This window comes from Lissotriton vulgaris, chromosome 4_1 (assembly GCF_964263255.1).
Source record: "Lissotriton vulgaris chromosome 4_1, aLisVul1.2, whole genome shotgun sequence".
NCBI lineage: Eukaryota > Metazoa > Chordata > Amphibia > Caudata > Salamandridae > Lissotriton > Lissotriton vulgaris.
Genome location: NC_141691.1, coordinates 1,349,811,297 through 1,349,830,124, shown reverse-complemented (window position 1 = coordinate 1,349,830,124; position 18,828 = coordinate 1,349,811,297). Strand labels below are relative to the sequence as shown.

The following is an 18,828-nucleotide window of genomic DNA, read 5'->3' as shown; positions in this document are numbered from 1 at the left end:
CAGGGCTGAAAGAAATGAGACATGCCTGGGACACACAAGGTGTCCCTGTGCATACTCCGGTCTAAACCAGTTCCTGGGGCACTCCAGCCCCAGAGCTGGCGCAAGACCGGACAAAGGATAGGGGGTGTAACCACCCCCCCTTCCTGGTCCCACCCAGAGGAGGGACCTAGTCGTAGTGCAGCCCCCTTTAGCCGGATAAAGGTAGGAGCTGGTCCCATTCCAAATTAGATTATCCTGAACAACTTTACAAGAAGAAACTCTGGACTTCGACATTCTGCTCCACAGAAGACTGAAGAAATCTCCCTTGTGGGCAAGGAGTGTCCACCCTACACAAGCAGGCACCATCAGCGTACCGCGGCTTCCCTTTGTCGTCTTCCTGCAAGGATCCAGACTTCAGAGCCCGACGAGACCCGGATTCCCAGACCTCTCCGACCTCTACCTACATTTGCAGCTCAGCTGAGATCCGTGGGTGCGACGAGACACGTGGGACCGGCCATCTTGGAAGAAGCAGCACTTCGCTCCAGCACGACTCCTGAGGTATCCTCATCCAAGTGCTTTGGGGACTGAGAAGCCCCGACCCCGAGCAGCTCCTGCACCGAAGACCAGCCCTCCAGCATCCACGAGATCTGCGTGGGGCCCTTCTGCCTGTTTGCTGCTCGACGTGTTGTCTGGTCACTTGCCGGCTGGCTTGTGGCCTCCTAGATGACGAACTGAGAAATCTTCACTGCTGGTCTGGTTGCTCCAGACTGGCCCTTGCTCCCTTCCAAAAGAGGAGCACCCCGGACCTTCCTGGTCCACTCCAGACGCCGTTTCCACTCACCGCGTGGGTTGCCTTTGCCAAGGTCTGTTGACTCCGAATCCTAAGACGACACCGCCGACAGCGAGAGCCTGTGTGGGACAGCTCGTGCCTCCATCCTGGTCGTCTAAGACACCACCTGGTCCACGTGGCTGCAGAGACAAGCGTCCACCTTCACCTGATCGCGACGACGACATCTGGTTCCACTCCTGGTTGTACTCCAGTCACTGGCTAGTGACTTTGAACATTGTCCCCTCTGCTTTCAGGTTCTTCTCTTCACCAATCCACCCTTGGATTGCACCGGACATCTTCCTCCTGGTTGCCTGCAGCATCTTTCTTCAAGGCTCCATAGACTTCGACGCGGAAACCCGACACGACTTCGCACCTATGCACCCGCAGCCTGTGGGTGAGGTAACACGAGCATTTCGGTGCTCAAGGGTAGCTCGACTCTCCTAGTGTCCAGTTCCGTTTTCGTTTTGGTCCTATCTAGTCAGGAACGTCCGTACTCACCTTTTTCTTTAAACTGTACTGTCCATAGACGTTTGTACGCATCTCGCGTGTGAGTTCACACTCTGCACACGCGTTCCGTGGGCCTCCTATTACCTACCTCAAGTTAGTATAGCGTGGTCCCAGCGATCCTACAGCCTCTGGACAGCTCCATTCCTATTATCGACTTTCACATTCCACTTACTTAGTATATGGTCTGTCGTGCCTCTAGGGCACCATTGTAAATCGTGCAACTTAAACGTATTTTTCCTAAGAGTTTGTCATGTGCTTAGCCCTCTGATCTCATAAAGAGTTCAGAGGTGTATGTTAGTTAATAAATATCTGTTTATTTTCTTAACAACCTGTGTGGTGTCAAAACGATTCAGAAAAGGGGGTGGTGATGGATCAAGCCCTGATCTGTTGACTGGGTAGGAGTGTTCTGCTTTAATCAGAGACTCTGTCCATCACCACCCCCTTTTCTGAATCGTTTTGTCCACCATAAGCGTGGAAGGGTATGCTCAGATGTGAGTCCCTTGCTCACTGCACCATCAGGATTCAAGCAAGCCGGGCCGAAGACGGCTGTAATGCCAGAAACCGGTCCCCGGAAGCTTGTTTCCTTTCCAGTATAAGAATTTGCTTGGTTGTTTGGTCTGCCCTGTTCCCATGATGCACTGGGCCAGGGACAGACTAATTTGCATGTAGCCAGGTTCTGAGCTGGGATGGTGCAGTGAGCTAAAGAACGGTGATGGATCAAGCCCTGATCTATTGACTGGGTAGGAGTGTTCTGCTTAATTCAGAGACTCTGTCCATCACCACCCCCTTTTCTGAACACAATATCTGTGTGGCACCATGGAATGTAAACCATGGACCTGCCATGTGACTCACCCTCCTCTTTACTCCCCCAGGACCATAACCGTTTGTTGCTTATTTCTAGTCTCCCCATCCTATGGCAAAGCGATTGATTTAGTTCAAAGATAAGAACATTTCTGATTTAGCAAAGTATGTTATAGAGCAAAGGTTACCAAAGCTATACAACATTTTCTATTAATCGTATGAGCTAGATTTTTGCCCTTTCATTCCTAGAAATGTTTGTATAAATACAGCTCAGATTTTCTCTGCAGTCCAAACGTGTCTACATCATGACACATCAATCCCCCCAAAAGGACATTGTGAAAGTTTGCAAGTATGCCTGAATTAGAAGTTCTTTAATGGCTGTCTGGAATTCCGGTTTTCTCTTTCTACTACAAATACATGAACTGTTCAGCAAATTTTCTTTAAGGAAACTAAAAGGTGTGGTGCACAGAAGTGTCCACAAAATGGTACCTAACGGGAAATCTGTGCTCTCTTTTGGAGATCCCAAATGCGGTTGAGTTCGATCTGGCCTAATAAATTTAATCTGTGTTCAGAATGACTCTGAAGACACTTTAACACAGCTCCTGTACCCCCTACTTCAAAGAGCTATTCCCACCCATAGGTTTACATTATTAAGACACTGCTCTGCTGCAAGATAGGAACTAGTTGGATATGGTCGATTAATCTTTTTATTTTGTGGGTCACCACCAACAAAGAACTATCAGCACTCTTGTAAAGTGTCTATTCTATGTCAAAGTTGTAAGAGCAGTTTTCTAGTGATGGTATGCGCCCAAGTGAGGCTTATCCTGTGCGGCCCTGGAAGTGCAGACTGTTCACTGCCTGTGTGCTGGCTCCTTCAGGACTATGCTCATTGTGAGAAGTTAGCCTGGCATATGATGTCCACTATTCTAGTGGGCACCTTGCACCAGTCTAAATGACCCTTATTGATGGTGGTTGTAAAGTCAACCTTATAGACAAGCTATCCTAGTGGTAGCATGGACCAGCAGTCATAGGCTAAGACTTCAGAGAGCATGTAAAGCAAGCTGTTTTTCCAATTATAATCCCTTGAATACCAAATGAACGGACACCACACAAGGTATATAGCAAATACATATGCATTTATGTCTAACTCAACCCCTCTGCACTCTTTATGAGTTCAGAGGTCGAAGTACATCACAAGTTACTCAATTAGCATACGATAAGTTGCACAAATACAGTTTTGCCCTAGGGGCCTCACAAGCCATTTACTAAGTAAGTGGTATAAGAACCACTTCAGGAATAGGGAATAGGCATAGGGCCTAGGGAATCGCTGGGGCTACACTAAACAACCAAAGGTTAGGAAGTAGGAGACCCACGGCAGACGCGTGCAGTGTCTAAACACAGTCGCGAGTTACCATTGACTTATAATGGAGAACAAAGAAGTTACAAAGTTACTGTTTTAGGGCACTTCTGGATGGACTACGACAAAACCCCTTTAAACTAGGACACTTGGAGAGTCAATACCCACGGGCGCACCGGAGTACTCGAGTTACCTCACCCAGGGAAGCCGGGTGCAAAGGTGTATTTTCGTGTCTGGTTTCGTCGATGCTTTCAATGGAGATCTGCAAAAGTGCTGCAGTCGGCCAAAGGAAGAGTGTCCGGGTGGATCGAAGGGTGGATCGAAGGACTGAAGAACCTGAAAGCAGAGGGTACAGACTCTGGGTCACTAGTTAGTGACCAGGAAGGAACCAGGTGATGTCGCAATGATCTCAGGTGAAGAGGTGAAGCTTGTCTCTGCAGCCATGAGGACCAGGAGGTGTCGACGACCAGGAGCTGGATTCAAGCTGTCCCACGAAGGATCTAGTTGACTGCGGTGTCGGTATCCGGACTGGACTCAACAAGGCTTGGCAAACGCAATTCACGCAGGAGTGAAGATTGGGTTCGAGTCAGACCAGCAAGGTCTGGGGAGCTTCTCCTTTGAGGGTAAGCTGGAGCAAGCCTGGAGCAACCAGGAAAGCAGTTTGGTTTCAAAGGTTTGGCTTCAGGGGGCTCACTAGCCAACGGCTAGCAACCGGTAAGCCACGTTGAGCTGAAATGCAAGAGCGGGACCCACGCGGCACTCGTGGAGGGCTGAGCTTCGGTGCAAATGGCGCTCGGGTCTGGGGCTTCTTATACCCCAATGCACAACTGCAAGGGTGCCTCAGTAGTTGCGCTGTTTGCAAAATGCAGGATGTTTAGGGTGTCCGGTCCCACGTCTCCCGGGTCCGCCACGGGTCTCCGATTTGTTGCGGATGTGGGCCGGAGTCGGATAAGTCGGAGAGTCCAGTTCCTGAGTGCTGAGTCTTCGCGATCCGTCTGGAGGGTCGACAAAGCAGACCGACAAGTTACTGGTGGTGCCTGTTTGCACAGGGTGGTCACTCCTTGACCACAATGGAGAAGTCTTCAGTCTTCTAGTCGGAATAGAACGTTGAAGGTCCATGAGTTTCGTTTCAGAGTTTCGTTTCAGGATAATCTAAAGTCCTGGGGACACAGCACCGATCTTTATACTAAGAAAGTGGGCTGGATTACCTGCTAGGTCCCTCCTATGGGTGGACCTGGGAAGGGGGTGGTTACACCCCTTTCCCTTTGTCCAGTTTTGCGCCAGAGCGGGACTGGAGTGCCCCAGCAACTGGTTTGAACCGGGCTATGCATGGAGCACCTTGTGTGCCCCAGGCAGTGTCTGGAAAAGCATCTTACCATTCAACCACCCTGCCCCAATCCACTACAGGCTGTCTGGGGAGGTGCTAGCACCTCCCTCGACAGGAAACCCATTGTCCAGGCCTCCCTTGCTGGAGTTTCCGCCAGCAGCAGGAGGTCAGACTCGTGTCTGTGGCAGCTGCATCCATTTTGTGATGCTGAGGCTCTGTTTAACTTTAACCGGGTAAAGCAGTAACATACATGTCTTTTCCCTCCAGAAGGGTGGAATGCTACCCCCGCTGCCACAATTGGCGGGGGGGGGGGTAGTATTGCAAAGTGTTTGACACCTTACACAACATGTTTTGATAAAGCCAAACCAAAGTTAGCATTAACCACGAGGATTATAATGCACTTAAGAGTATATGGTATGGCTATGTCATAGAACAGCTATAAGGTGTTGGTTCCGAAAGCTGCAGAGGGGCTCAGCTCATGCCAGGGCACCCTCTCACTTAAAACCAAGCACTCTGCCTCCAGGATTTTTAAGGCCTGCCATAGGAGTGACGTATAGGTTACTTTGTGTCTATATATAAGGTAGATATAGATATACTATATCTAAGTAAGGGGTGATATCTGAAAGAGACACGTTAGTGATAGATTCCTTACCTTAGAATATCCCCAGGCGTCAGACTGGATCCGGAAAGTTTTGCGTAGCAGTACCCTTGCGCGTCGGTAGGCGTCGTCTGCGGCTCCGCGTCCGTCGTGGGCGCCGTGATGACGTCGTCGGAGTACTTAAACGCCGCCTCCACGTGCTGACGTCAGTTCTTCTTTTTTCCGCGCCAGCCAGCGCAGATCTGGAAAAAGCAGTTCCCTAGTCATTTTTTGTCTAACTTTTTGGATCTTTTGATCTCTTTCGAAGTCTTCACGACTCCGACGGTGCCGTTAGGGATGCCCGGCTTCAAGCACTGCGGCGATTGCGAGCGACTCATGTCGGTTACAGATCCGTACCAACTGTGTCTGACGTGTTTGGGCGTCGACCATGACGACGAGGCCTGCTCCGACTGTCGGGCCCTCTCGAGGAAGGCCAGGCGGGAGCGGTCCCGCAGGCGACTCGAGATCCGCCAGTCGGCCCCGCGCCGTGTGAGGTCCCGGTCCCGGTCCCACGGGAGGTCGAGGGACAGGTCGCGGGGGCGGAGCCATCACAGCTCCGGGAGTCGGTGCCACTCCTCCGGGTCCAAGTCGTCAGGTAAGAAGCATAAGAAGTCGAAGAGACATCATCGCTCTTCCGACTCCCCCCGACGCTCGCGCGATGCGGCCGGGGGTTCGGGTGACACCGCCCACGCGGCTCCTCTGGAGTCGCGGGCGCCGCGTTCGGCTCCATACCCCCCGGTCCCTGGGCTGAACGCGACGCCGGAGGAGATAGAGCGCTTCCTCATGGCCATGAGGTCCCTTTCTTCTCCGACGGGTTCCGCGGCGCCTTCGGGCCCAGCGAACCCGTCTGGGGGCCCTAGTGGGTCGGGTTCAACCCTGCGCCGTCGGGTGCTTCGGCCTCGACGCCGCCGGCGTCTTTGGCGCCGCAGGGCTCCACGATCCCGACGCCGCCGCTGCCCTCGGACTCTGCGCCGCAGGGTTCGGCGGTCCCAGCGTCGTCGGTGCCTTCGGGTCCGACGCCGCAGGGTGCCGTTCGACCCTCGTCGGGCGATGGAACGTCCCCGGTGGACCTTACGACCCCCCCGGGGTCGGTCCGTGTGGTGTCCCCTCCGGCGTCGGTCCCGGCCGACGCCGTCCCCAATACCTCCTCTCTATGGGTCCCGACGTCGGGACGGCGCCCGTCGGCGCCGATCCCGACGCCGTTCGGGGATTTCTATCCCTATGAACCATCCTCATTCACTAACGACCCTGAGTCTCAGGAGATGGGGGACGAGGAGGATTGGGAGGGGTCTGAGGACCCTCTGACAAGGGAATGTCAGTCTAGCATGGACTGGACAGGAGACCTTGGGGAGGCCAGTGGCCTGGACACCTCCAGACACTGGATTCGTCTCTCCTCCTTCCGTGGCTTCGGAGGAGGGCGTGACATATAGTGTGGTGTTGATGAGGGCTGCTAAGGCATTGGGCCTTGAGCTCCCCGTCGCGGCCGTGAGGACTAACCTCCTCACTGAGGTCCTTAAGCCGCAGTCAAGCTCCATGGAGCCTATGCTGCCGTTTAATGAGGCCTTGTCGGACGTTCTTTTGGGCACTTGGTCCAGGCCCGCTACAGGTTCGCCTGTAGATAGGAACGTGGCCAGACGCCACCGCCCGGCTCCGGGCGACCCATGTTTCCTGTCCACCCACCCCACCCCCGAGAGTCTGGTTATCCAGGCCTCTAACTCCCAGACCGCCTTCCCGTCGGCTCCCCCTGATCGGGAATCCAAGAGGTACGAGGCCTTTGGCAAGAAGGTCTTCTCGTCCCTTAGCTGTGGACTGCGGTCTTCCAACACCGCATGCCTCTTGGGCCGTTACACCCATTCTATATGGGAAACGGTGGCGGAATTGCTGCCAGAGTGTCCGTTGGAGGTACGGGCCAAACTCGGCCAAGCCCTGGTGAAGGGCCGGGACGCAGCGAAATATTCGATCAGGTGCGGACTGGACACAACTGATTCGCTGGGCAGAGCGATGGCTACGACGGTGGCAATTCGACGCCACGCCTTGCTCAGATCCGCCAACTTCTCGGCTGATGTCCAGAATACCCTCATGGACATGCCGTTCGATGGCCGTCGCCTCTTTGGCGACAAGGCAGACCACGCGCTTGAGCGCTTTAAGGACTCCAGGGCTACGGCCAAGTCCTTGGGCCTCTCGGCCCCGCGCCAGCAAGTGGGTGCCTTTCGCTCCTTTCGTGGCCACGGAAGGGGCGTCTCCACGCGTGTCGCCAGCCACTCGCCGCAAACTGTCGTCCAGCGCGGCGGCGGCCGTGGAAACCGCCGTGGAGGCGGTCGGGGAGGCAAGCGGAGCCAGTCCACACCTGCCCCCGCAGCATCCGCCTCTAAACCCTCCTAGTCCGTGCTTTTCGGCCCATGTGACGCCAGTGGGGGGCAGGGTTCGCCATCACCACTCTCACTGGCGCACAGTCACTTCGGACAGGTGGGTGCTTCAGATCGTCCGAAGGGGCTACTCCCTCCCCTTCGAGACGACCCCTCAAGCCATGCCACTGCAACACCACCGCGTATCGGGGGATCATTTGCGGCTCCTGCAGGAGGAAGTTTCGGCCCTCTTGGCCAAGGGGGCCATCGAGCGCGTTCCTGGGCCAGAAGTAGGTCGTGGTTGCTACTCCCACTACTTCCTGGTACCCAAGAAGGGCAAAGGGGGCCTACGCCCTATCTTGGATCTGAGGAACGTCAACGGCTTCCTCCGGAAGGAGAAGTTCAAAATGCTGACACTGGCTCAGGTCTTAGCTGCCCTAGACCCAGGAGACTGGATGGTAGCGTTGGACTTGCAGGATGCGTATTTCCACATCCCCGTCCTGCCGACCCACCGGCGCTACCTGCGGTTCACGGTAGGCCTCGAGCACTTTCAGTTTACCGTGCTCCCCTTCGGCCTTACCAGCGCCCCACGGGTGTTCACGAAGGTGATGGCGGTGGTCGCAGCTCACCTGCGCAGGTTAGGGGTTTCAGTCTTCCCCTACCTAGACGACTGGTTGTTGAAGGCGGGCTCGCCCCAGGCAGTCGTCAACCACCTCCAGACTACGGCGGATCTCCTGCACAGGCTGGGATTTTCCATCAATGTGCCGAAGTCACACCTGTGCCCCTCTCAGAAGCTCCTTTTCATCGGAGCGGTTCTTGACTCGGCGCAGTTTCAGGTTTACCCGCCCGAACAGCGAGTCCGGGATATTCAGGCTCTGATTCCGATCTTCAGGCCGTTATCCCGGGTTTCGGTCAGGCTGACGCTGCGGCTTCTGGGGCTGATGGCCTCCTGCATCCTTCTGGTGCATCACGCACGGTGGCGGATGCGAGCTCTGCAGTGGGACCTGAAGTTTCAGTGGGCCCAGCACCGGGGCAACCTTTCCGACCATGTCCTGATCTCGGAGGGCACTGCGAGACAGCTGCAGTGGTGGCTCACGGACCGCGATTGGGTCAACGGCAGATCCCTCTCCCTTCCCCAACCGGAGCACGTAGTTGTGACGGACGCGTCCCTCCAGGGCTGGGGTGGCCACTTGGGAGAGGCGGAGATCAGAGGACTCAGGTCTCCGGCGGAGTCCCGGCTCCATATCAATCTGTTGGAGCTGCGGGCGATTCGTCTGGCACTGAAAGCATTCCTCCCGTCTGTCCGAGGGAGTGCAGTGCAGGTGTTCACGTACAACACCACCGCCATGTGGTACTGCAACAAACAAGGCGGGGTGGGGTCGTGGACCCTATGCCAGGAGGCTCTGCGCCTCTGGCAATGGCTGGAACATCAGGGCGTGACTCTGGTGGTTCAACACCTGGCAGGTTCTCTGAACGCCAGGGCGGACGAACTCAGCCGTCGGTGCTCGATGGATCACGAATGGCGTCTGAACTCGGACGCGGCGCAAGGTCTCTTTCTGTTTTGGGGAGAGCCTTGGTTAGATCTATTCGCCACCGAAGAGAACGCGCAATGTCATCAGTTCTGCGCGTTGGAATTTCCAAGGCGGCACTCGCTCGGCGACGCTTTTCGTCGCGAGTGGAGCTGCGGTCTGTTGTACGCCTTTCCGCCTATACCTCTTCTGCCCAGAGTGCTGAAGATCATCAAGCGCGACCGAGCACAAGTCATCCTTGTGGCTCCGGACTGGGCACGAAGGTACTGGTATCCCGAGCTACTCAGTATGTCAGTCGATCCCCCGGTTCGTCTGCCTCTTCGGGAGGACCTTCTGTCGCAGCAGCAGGGGACGGTCCTCCACCCGAACCTGTCCAGTCTCCACCTCCATGCATGGAGATTGAGCGGCGACAGTTGAGGCCATTTGACTTGCCTCCTGAAGTTTGCAACATCATTCTGGCAGCCAGGCGTCCCTCCACAAAAACGGTATACGCCTGCAGGTGGAACAGATTTGTGGCATGGTGCACAGCAAAGGCTGTGGATCCTCTCAATGCCCCTCTCTCTGAGATTCTTCTCTTCCTTCTTTCTCTTGCCCAGCAGGGCTCTGCTCTGGGCACTATCAAGGGCTATCTTTCGGCTCTTTCAGCCTTTCTGAGGCTGCCTGGCCAACCTTCTTTGTTCAAGTCCCCCATAGTTAACAGATTTCTGAAGGGCCTCACTCATACCTTTCCTCCTGTTCCTTTCGTGATGCCTCAGTGGGACTTGAACCTGGTTCTGACCTTTCTGATGTGCGCTCCCTTTGAGCCACTTCACAACTGTCCACTTCGCCTTCTTTCTTTGAAGACTGCCTTCCTGGTAGCCATCACCTCTGCCAGGAGAGTGAGTGAGCTCCAGGCCCTCTCTTGTAAGCCTCCTTTCCTTTCAGTCCATCCGGACAAGGTTGTTTTGAGGACTAGGCCCTCCTTCTTGCCAAAGGTGGTCACGGCCTTCCACATTGGGCAGTCCATCACATTGCCCACCTTCTTCCCGCCTCGGCACTCCTCGAGAGAGGAGGAGAGGCTCCACCGTCTGGACCCAAAACGTGCGCTCTCGTTCTATCTGGATCGCACACGCCAGTTCCGGGTGGATGATCAACTCTTTGTTGGGTACGCGGGCGCTAAGAAAGGGAAAGCGGTGCACAAGAGGACCATTTCTCGATGGATTATCATGTGCATCCAGGCGTGTTACTCCTTGGCTAAGAAGGAACCACCTGTTGGGCTGCGGGCTCATTCCACTCGAGCCACAGTCACTACAACTGCCTTGGGCCGAGGTGTGCCCTTGCAGGACATTTGCCAGGCTGCTACGTGGGCTTCGTTGCACACGTTTGCGAGGCACTACTGCCTGGACAGTCAAGTCCGGAGGGATGGTTACTTCGGCCGTTCCGTTCTCCAGGACTTTCTGGTGTAAATATTGGTTCGCAGACCCACCACCACGGGGATGGTATTGCTGGGGTATCTATTCTAAGGTAAGGAATCTATCACTAACGTGTCTCTTTCAGATGCACAAGTTACTACTTGTGTAACGATATATCTGTAAGAGACATTAGTTAGTGATAGATTACTTACCGACACACCCATCCTCCCCGTTCTGCGAACCGATATCTAGGGTTAAGGTCATCCCGTTTCAGGGCCCTAGTTTCTTGGCACCAGTGTCGGTTTTGGTCATGGCTCTGCGCTTCTGGCGCGGAAAAGCTGTGGTTAAGAACTGACGTCAGCACGCGGAGGCGGCGTCTAAGTACTCCGAGGACGTCATCACGACGCCGACGACGGACGCGGAGCCGCAGACGACGCCTACCGACGCGCAAGGGTACTGCTACGCAAAACTTTCCGGATCCAGTCTGACGCCTGGGGATATTCTAAGGTAAGGAATCTATCACTAACTAATGTCTCTTACAGATATATCGTTACACAAGTAGTAACTTGTGCTACACCACCTTACCCAAGCTGAGTAATCAGCTTGTGGTGTCAGTTTGGATCGCCAGCCAGGGGTGGCATAATACATGCTGCAGCCCCTGGTAGGCCTTGGATGCACCTATGCCCTGGGTACCTATGGTACACTATACAGGGGCTCCCAAAGGTGACCCAATACCCAATCAGGTATGTACCTAAAGTACATGGAGTCCATTTTATAGAGAGAGCAGATAGCCTGGGGCCCTGAATAGCAGGATCCCAGGCCAACTACATCGAAAACCAGCAAAACACTAGACAAAAAGTTGGGGTAACCATATTGTCAGATATCCACCTTCCTACACTCATGTGAGCATTTTTCTTCAGATTTAGTGGCTGAAAATCATTGCTGTTTTCTCTTCCTTCAGTTCCTGTTTTCATTTGATACTCTGGTTCTTCAATGTGCTTATTCACATTAATAGCGACCTTAATTGCCTTACCCCTCAAAAGTGATCCTTTTTGACATTCTGTTTGGTAACAAACTATTCCTTGATCGATACCCTATTAGTGGGATTGAGAAAGAACGAGTGGTAGTCATCTGTTTGTCAAAAAATGACATTGAGTCATGATAGACTCTGACATCATCTGTGTACTTGCTGTGGCTGTGCACGTACCCTGCTTTTGAGTTTTACTCTTGGCTGCACATCAATTTAAAGAAGGTCTACACTGTTAGTATATTATGTGTCATACTCATGGTTTGCATTCAAATCCTGTCCCCTGATGCTTCTCGAGGAAATTTGTGTATGGATTGAAATAGTTAATTTTGATTAATCTTTTCTTGCAATTATTAAAAATGGCAGGAATAGTGCAGATAAATGTTTTCCCATTCACCTCCAATACTTATGGCACTTATAAGATGCATTTAAATACAACGTCAAGCATACGGATTGAAAATTAACATGTTTTATGTTCTAGGATAACTTTCAGATGCTGTGTCTTCGTGTGGAAGCCACTGGTATGGAATCTGACCCTGCCAGTGATGACGATGTTGGGGAAAATCCCCTAGAGCAAGTTCAGCAACCAATCTTGAGAAATCTATGTAGCAATTCTCCAAGGCTGTTGGTATGTAATTATTTTTGTTGCAATAGGTTTGACATTTTAAGAAAAATTATTTTAAGATGTTTTCCTAAATTACCCACCATTTCAATTTCTGAAATTGGACTGTTGGTGTAAGCAGTTTGTGTTGTACCTTTTGTGTTTTAAATAATTTTAAAAAGTTATTTTTATTTTGCGTAACATTTTGGCGTCTTGTGCTGTACCTCAGCAGCATGCCCAGGAACATGTGTAATTATCGAAAAGCGCTCCTTCAACAGTGTCTGTGTTAAACTTGATCTTATTCACTGTCTGGCGTAATTTATAACGTATACATGATGTCTTTTACGCTGTGAGTAAGCAGTGGACGTGAACAACAAATGCACATTAGGGTAATAACCAAAGCCACTCTTTCTTAATGGTATTTGTTCTACATTACTCATAGGTTTTAAAAATTAAATATGGCTGAGAGGGATGCCTTTAATCCAGTCAATCCAGTACAAGTTTCATTGTTAGTCAAAATGTGTAGGTTACTCCAACGCATTCCTTAAATTCTGCCTCTGCATGCAAGCTTACGATAACATGCTTAATGTGGACAGTCACTCCTTCATAAAGAGTCAGCTTGCTGTGTCATTTAATGTCAGTTGTACTCTCCTTCTTAACTCGCTCTTTATTTTTTACATATTCTGTTATCATTTGTCAGTAGTGTACGGCGCTAGAAAAGTATCTTTGCCAGTTGTGACTCAGTATTTTTAGTTCCGAGTCTATTTCCCCAGTAGCTTTAAAATATTTTTTGTTGACGTGTGAACAAGTACCTGTAGTTGCAATTCTTAAAAATCCCCGATGAGGTGTTTTGGACATTCTTGTGTGCCATCGATCCATGTGCATGACCGTCCGCATCCCCGGGCTTTTATTTTTCTTGTTAAAGCACATTTTTGTGTCTTTACCAATTGTAGCAACATTTTAAGAAATTGGCAATGAAGGGTGTGCCTGTGAATTTAAAGTCTGTTACTGTAGGTGTCATTTTATGTGTTAAAAATTTAACTGTTGTGGACGTTTCATGAGCAGGTGGCTGAAGATTACAGGAACAGCTTCAGGCCTCGCCTGGAAGGTGGCAACTCCGATGAAGATTCCAAATTCCGAAAGTCAGCTGAAGGTCAGGTCATCACTTCCTCTCAAACTGGTATGTCAATAATTGAATACTTGGTAGAGTTATTTAAAATTGATTGTTTTCATGTTTTTAATGTTTTTTATAAACTGCACTGCTCTGCTTTTTATAGTTGGCTCTGATGTTGGCGGAGAAGGAAACCATGGAAGTGAAGACGACAGACGAGTGTCTGTTTTACATTCCTTTTTCACTAATGCCAGAGAGTCCAGATTATCGAAATCTGGATTTATTGAAAGAAATGTAGCTGATGTAGCTGGAGAGGAACAGGAAAATCTTATTCAACCTTTAATACAGGTAAGATCTTTTTCTTGGCTATGTATGGGAAAGTTTCAATTGGTAGCAAAAATATCCCTCATTTCTGATGGTTACTTATACCTGTGGATTCCTTGCCTTTTTCATATCCCCATTGTCGGACTGAACCGGAAGTTTGTTTGTCCCCCCCCCCCCCTCGTCATTGTGTATCCATTTTAGAAATTAACTGAAAACTCGTGTCTTTTAAGAACTACATCACAGAGAATTAAGTCTACGTCCTCTTTCTGAAAACAACTACAACTCCAGTCACGCATTGATTTTATATTTGGCCCTAACCATGTACAGTGCACTTTTTCCTTTTGATCAGTTACTCTGAATAAATTCCTCAAATCTATACGTGCATATTCTGCACCTGTTAATTTTTTTTAAAAAACGTTATTTTTTCAGTTTATGTAACAGATACTAAAAAAACTCAATTGGCCTCGTTACAACACATGTACACAGTTCGACCATCTCATTATGGCACTTGGGGATATAGGCTCCACCGGGATAGGCACGGACACGTGAGAAATAACAGATTAGCAGGCAATTAAATAACATCGTGAGGAAGCAGCCAGGCCCCGCAAAACTCCCTGTAATAAGTAAACACTATATTCTGCACCTGGTTACCCTAAGGATATTTTTCCCTGACTCAGATGTTTTTGATGTACATTGGGTTTGGGTTCAGGTCGTTCAATTTTTTATCCTTACTCATTGTCCTCTATGTTCTGGAATATATACTTGCTCCAAACGTCACCAGAACTTTACTCTGAGAAGAATCCTTAATATGTTTTATTGCCTTCTTGTGCATGGCAGCATTTCTATGTCCCATTAATTTTATAAAGGCTTTTCATTAACTTCTGTCCACTTAGTTTTCTTGCTAAGTAACCTACTGTGAGCCTTCTTAACTAGGAGAGGCTTGAATAACCCCACTGAGCATTTCTTTCCTTTGGTCAGTACTTCATGCTACAACATAGGAATGAAATAGGATAAATGTAATTTTTTGAACTTTTCATGCCAAAATGTTAGAGATGACTAATTTCAAGAAAATGGTCCGCAGAGCATGGGTCCTGTAGTACTACTTTAAATCGTGCTACCTGTTTCCTGAAGCTGTGGAGATGTAAATAAAAAGAGCACCATTGTTTGTGTCTATTCATAGCTATAGAATAGTGTCTTGTAATAATATCTCGGGCAGCGTTCCATTTTCCTCCCACCAAACATGTTTGAAACACCACCCACAATTTTATTCTTATACCTTGTATTGTATCATCTTGCACGCAGAAAGAGAGTCCTTGTTGAAAGAACGAAGCTTAATACACAATGTTTGGGCATCATTTTATTCTTTGTATACGTGTACAAGTTGCACAGTCAGGCCTAACTTTTGAGAATCAACAGCACTGCTAAGCTCACTATGGAATCTTTTTGCCTATTCCCAATACCCATTGAGAAGACCAACAACACGTTTTTGATTGATTGGCCGGGCTCAGTAGCTCTTTTCTCCAGTTTTGATATCCTTCATAGATTCACATGCAATCCTTCTCTTCCCTGATCCAGGCTCACCTGACACATGTTGTTCAACGGAGCAGCGGGATGGCGATACCAAAGCGAGGCAGTGCCCTGTAGTTAAATCTGACCTTAGACCCCCTTCCCACCCGTTCTAAAGGCTCATGGGGCATTGTCTCCATAGAAACAAATTAGCACATAGAATACCTATTGGGTACTGTATCTTATGCATGATTAAGTGACTTTTCACTTAGTAAAACCATTTGTATATATATATATATATATATATCACTTCACAGATTTTCGTACTTTACCAACATTTTTGATAGGGTAGTGAGAAAAGAAGGCATCTGTCTTTGTCCTGAAGAAGATGCCTGTGAGCTTTGAAACATGTTGACATACACAGGAGGGATCGCACATTAAAGCAGGACACCTCCAACCCACCCTTTTAATAGTACCAGCTCCTAAGGGATATTAAAATTACTAGTCCACAAGAGCCAGGTACCTTTTAACACAATGTTTTCACTCACCCCCTGACCCTTCAACTCACATCTTTTTACACTTCACATAGTACTGAACGTCCATGCTCCCACGTAGACGTAGGTAGTTGCACGCCTTGTCCAGCAGCGGGCGGGAAGACCCCCATGATGAAGCATGACAACTAGGGCCCTTTTGATGTGTGAGGGGGTATTTAAACAAACACTATGTGCTTCCAGCCATTGTAGGAAGCGCACATGACCTGTGAGTACATTCCTTTTGGAATATATTATGGGGTGGATCTACATGATCATGGAACATAATCTAACCTCACACATATGCCAAAAAATCCAAGCTATGGTTGTCCTTGATTAGAGTGGTGTTCACTTGTCTGTCTCCTGATTGGTTGAAGTTAACTTCTCAAATGATATGTATATGTTAACTGGGTGGTCATTGTAAACTTTTCAAAGCTCAATACATCATTATACTGCTTACTACAAGTTACTGTGAGACTCACAACTTGACTTCAGGTATCATTCAAGCTTATGAATGTATTTAAAGATACCAATACTGGACAACCACAGTGTACAAGTAACATGTTTTTCATTGGAGATGCCGGTTTGTTTTGATCTTACGACTCACATTGGAGCACTGACTCCAGTACTTTAATTTTTTTAGTTCTGTCATCTGTAATGTACTTCACATGCAAATTCAGATATTCACAAGGAATGACTTTTTTCTTTTGAGGCATTCTTGAAAGTATGTGCCCAGGTATGCATGTATACTTCAAATAAAGGAATTGAAATTGGGGCACAGGAAGGGGGTAAGCCTTACAGACTAATATTAATGTCCCAGAATATCAATGCTCTTAGGAAGGAAAACATTGACAGTAACATTTCTGAATCTCATTTCTTTATTTTTGTTTTAGGAAATTACTGATCATACATATCGAAATGACACCACTGGTGGCCAAAAAATAGATTCATTTTATCTTCAGCATGTAGATGATAAAGAAGTAGATTTTTCGATGAGTGACTCTCATTCCATTCAGATGCTGAAATCCGCCAAGAATCAATTTTACTTTAAGGACAAGGAATGTGAGCTCAATTTCAAATCAGAAGAAAACGATCAACAGAACACACTGAATGAAGACCATGCTGAACTTGGACTTTCAGATGCCTATTTGTCCCCAACCTCTGGTAGGAGAACTGTGGAGTATAAAAGTAAGTTGGGGTATAGTCCGAAGCAACCTTTGAAATGGCTCGATGGACAGTGCAATAGCTCAGGTTTTCTGTATTTATTATTATTTTTTTATAACTGAAAAGAGCAATATGTACTGTTAAGTCTCTTTAGCTATGAAACAGGCTGGAACTCCAAATTACCTGACCAGTCCTTCCTATGTGCAGAATCACAGAATAGCCCTGCATCGCTCTAGTGTAGAATCCAGTGACGACTTCTGCCCATTAGAGATGAACATATGTTTTTTTTCAATCTCACATACTTCTAATATACACTTAAAGCAACATTAATATTACAACCCCCCCCCAAAAAAAAACCTGAAGTGAGCCCGTTATAGTTAGCTATGTAAACCATAGCTCCCTACAATGTAAACTATGTTAAGAGATTTTATTCTCACACCATCCACTAGTACGGCCATGTTTGAATACTAACGACCTACACAGATGTGTTCTACATTGATGGCATGCATTGTGTTTTACTTCACTCACACCTGTACCTGTACTTCAAGCTGCTTGGATATCCCTAGTGAACTCCTTCCACCGTTGAATATCAAGGAGCCGTAACTTTGACCCACAGTTCCAAAGTAATGCTGTCCATCACTCCAGGTTACATACACACGGACACTATAGGTATGCTTTCCTATCTCAGTTAAAATTCTATGTATTGTCCTGAGGATAATGACTTGACTGGTGATAAATAAAAGAAAAATGTAACTGACCACATCCTGACAATAACCTGCTAATGGATAAAAACTTCCCTTGAATCCTTACTTGTACTCCTGCCCGGAGCCATTAGAGATCTGTGATCTTTTTGTTTTAGAGCTACTCTGCATCACTTTCATCATATTACTAAGCTGTCATTGACAACACATCTTGCGGCTCTGCTGGAATTATACTTGATTGTTATACAAGGGATCAGAACACTGCAGTTACTTTTTTTGCATCCTCAACAGTCTTGGATCCAGTGCTGTTAGTTCCCATATTTTCCAGCAATTAAAAAAATTAATAACATCTAATTCGATATGTTACAAATAGAGACCTAGTGTTAACTGCAAAGTTGTTGTATTTTAAACCATGTCAAGAATTGCAGGTGACCGATATGATCCATAATTATCTTTTATGGTCTTTATCCTATTCATCCAACTAACAGACTTGAATGTCTACCACTTCCAATAACAATTTATATTTCCCTCTACTAATCTGCTATTAATCTACCTTTGGGGTCCAGTGTAACATGCTACTCACCGAAAAATGCTCAAATGCCTCATCAGGGGTAGTAAGCACTATATAAATGAAATACCTGGGGGAAGATAATGATCTTCCATCTCTGATCTTTGTCAAAATGTATTCTATCACCTTGCAGTAATGGCTAGCCAATTATTTATAACTGCCATGAACGAGAAATTGCTTTATGAATGTCACAAGATCCAGGGTGAGGATCCTCTGTAACATAGGAATCATGATAAAGTATTGCAGTCTAGGTCTCAATCGTTGCACGTATCCATTCCTTCCTTCCTTCCTCTGGTCAAATCCTTTTCTTGCAGTAAGCTGGGCTAGTTTCCTATTTACCAGTCTACTGCTGCAGAAACTCTTCCAAGGTTTCGCCTAGTGGCAAGGTTGATGTCAGATGCCAGAGGTCTTTAAGAAGATTCTCAAACTCCCTGTAGAGGTGGTGTTATATTTCTCTTTTAGGGGCTCTCCATTGATAGTCCTAAGCATTTGAATTGTTCCACCCATAGGTTTAAATCCTGGAGCACTTTTCAACAGATATCTTAAGTTCAGAGCCGAAACGTTATGGCGGCGCATCAATAAACATCCAAGCAA

General features: G+C 48.4%; 1 protein-coding gene across 1 annotated transcript in view; it reads left to right on the top strand.

The window, feature by feature from the left end:
• Nucleotides 1–18,828, top strand: part of CEP192 (centrosomal protein 192) — a 1,919,503-nt gene that overhangs the window by 332,963 nt on the left and 1,567,712 nt on the right. Inside the window, exons 8-11 of the mRNA XM_086965571.1 lie at nt 12,211–12,357; nt 13,396–13,510; nt 13,608–13,789; nt 16,695–16,989. Coding sequence (XP_086821697.1) covers nt 12,211–12,357; nt 13,396–13,510; nt 13,608–13,789; nt 16,695–16,989 — 739 coding nt within the window. The remainder of the gene's footprint in view (nt 1–12,210; nt 12,358–13,395; nt 13,511–13,607; nt 13,790–16,694; nt 16,990–18,828) is intronic.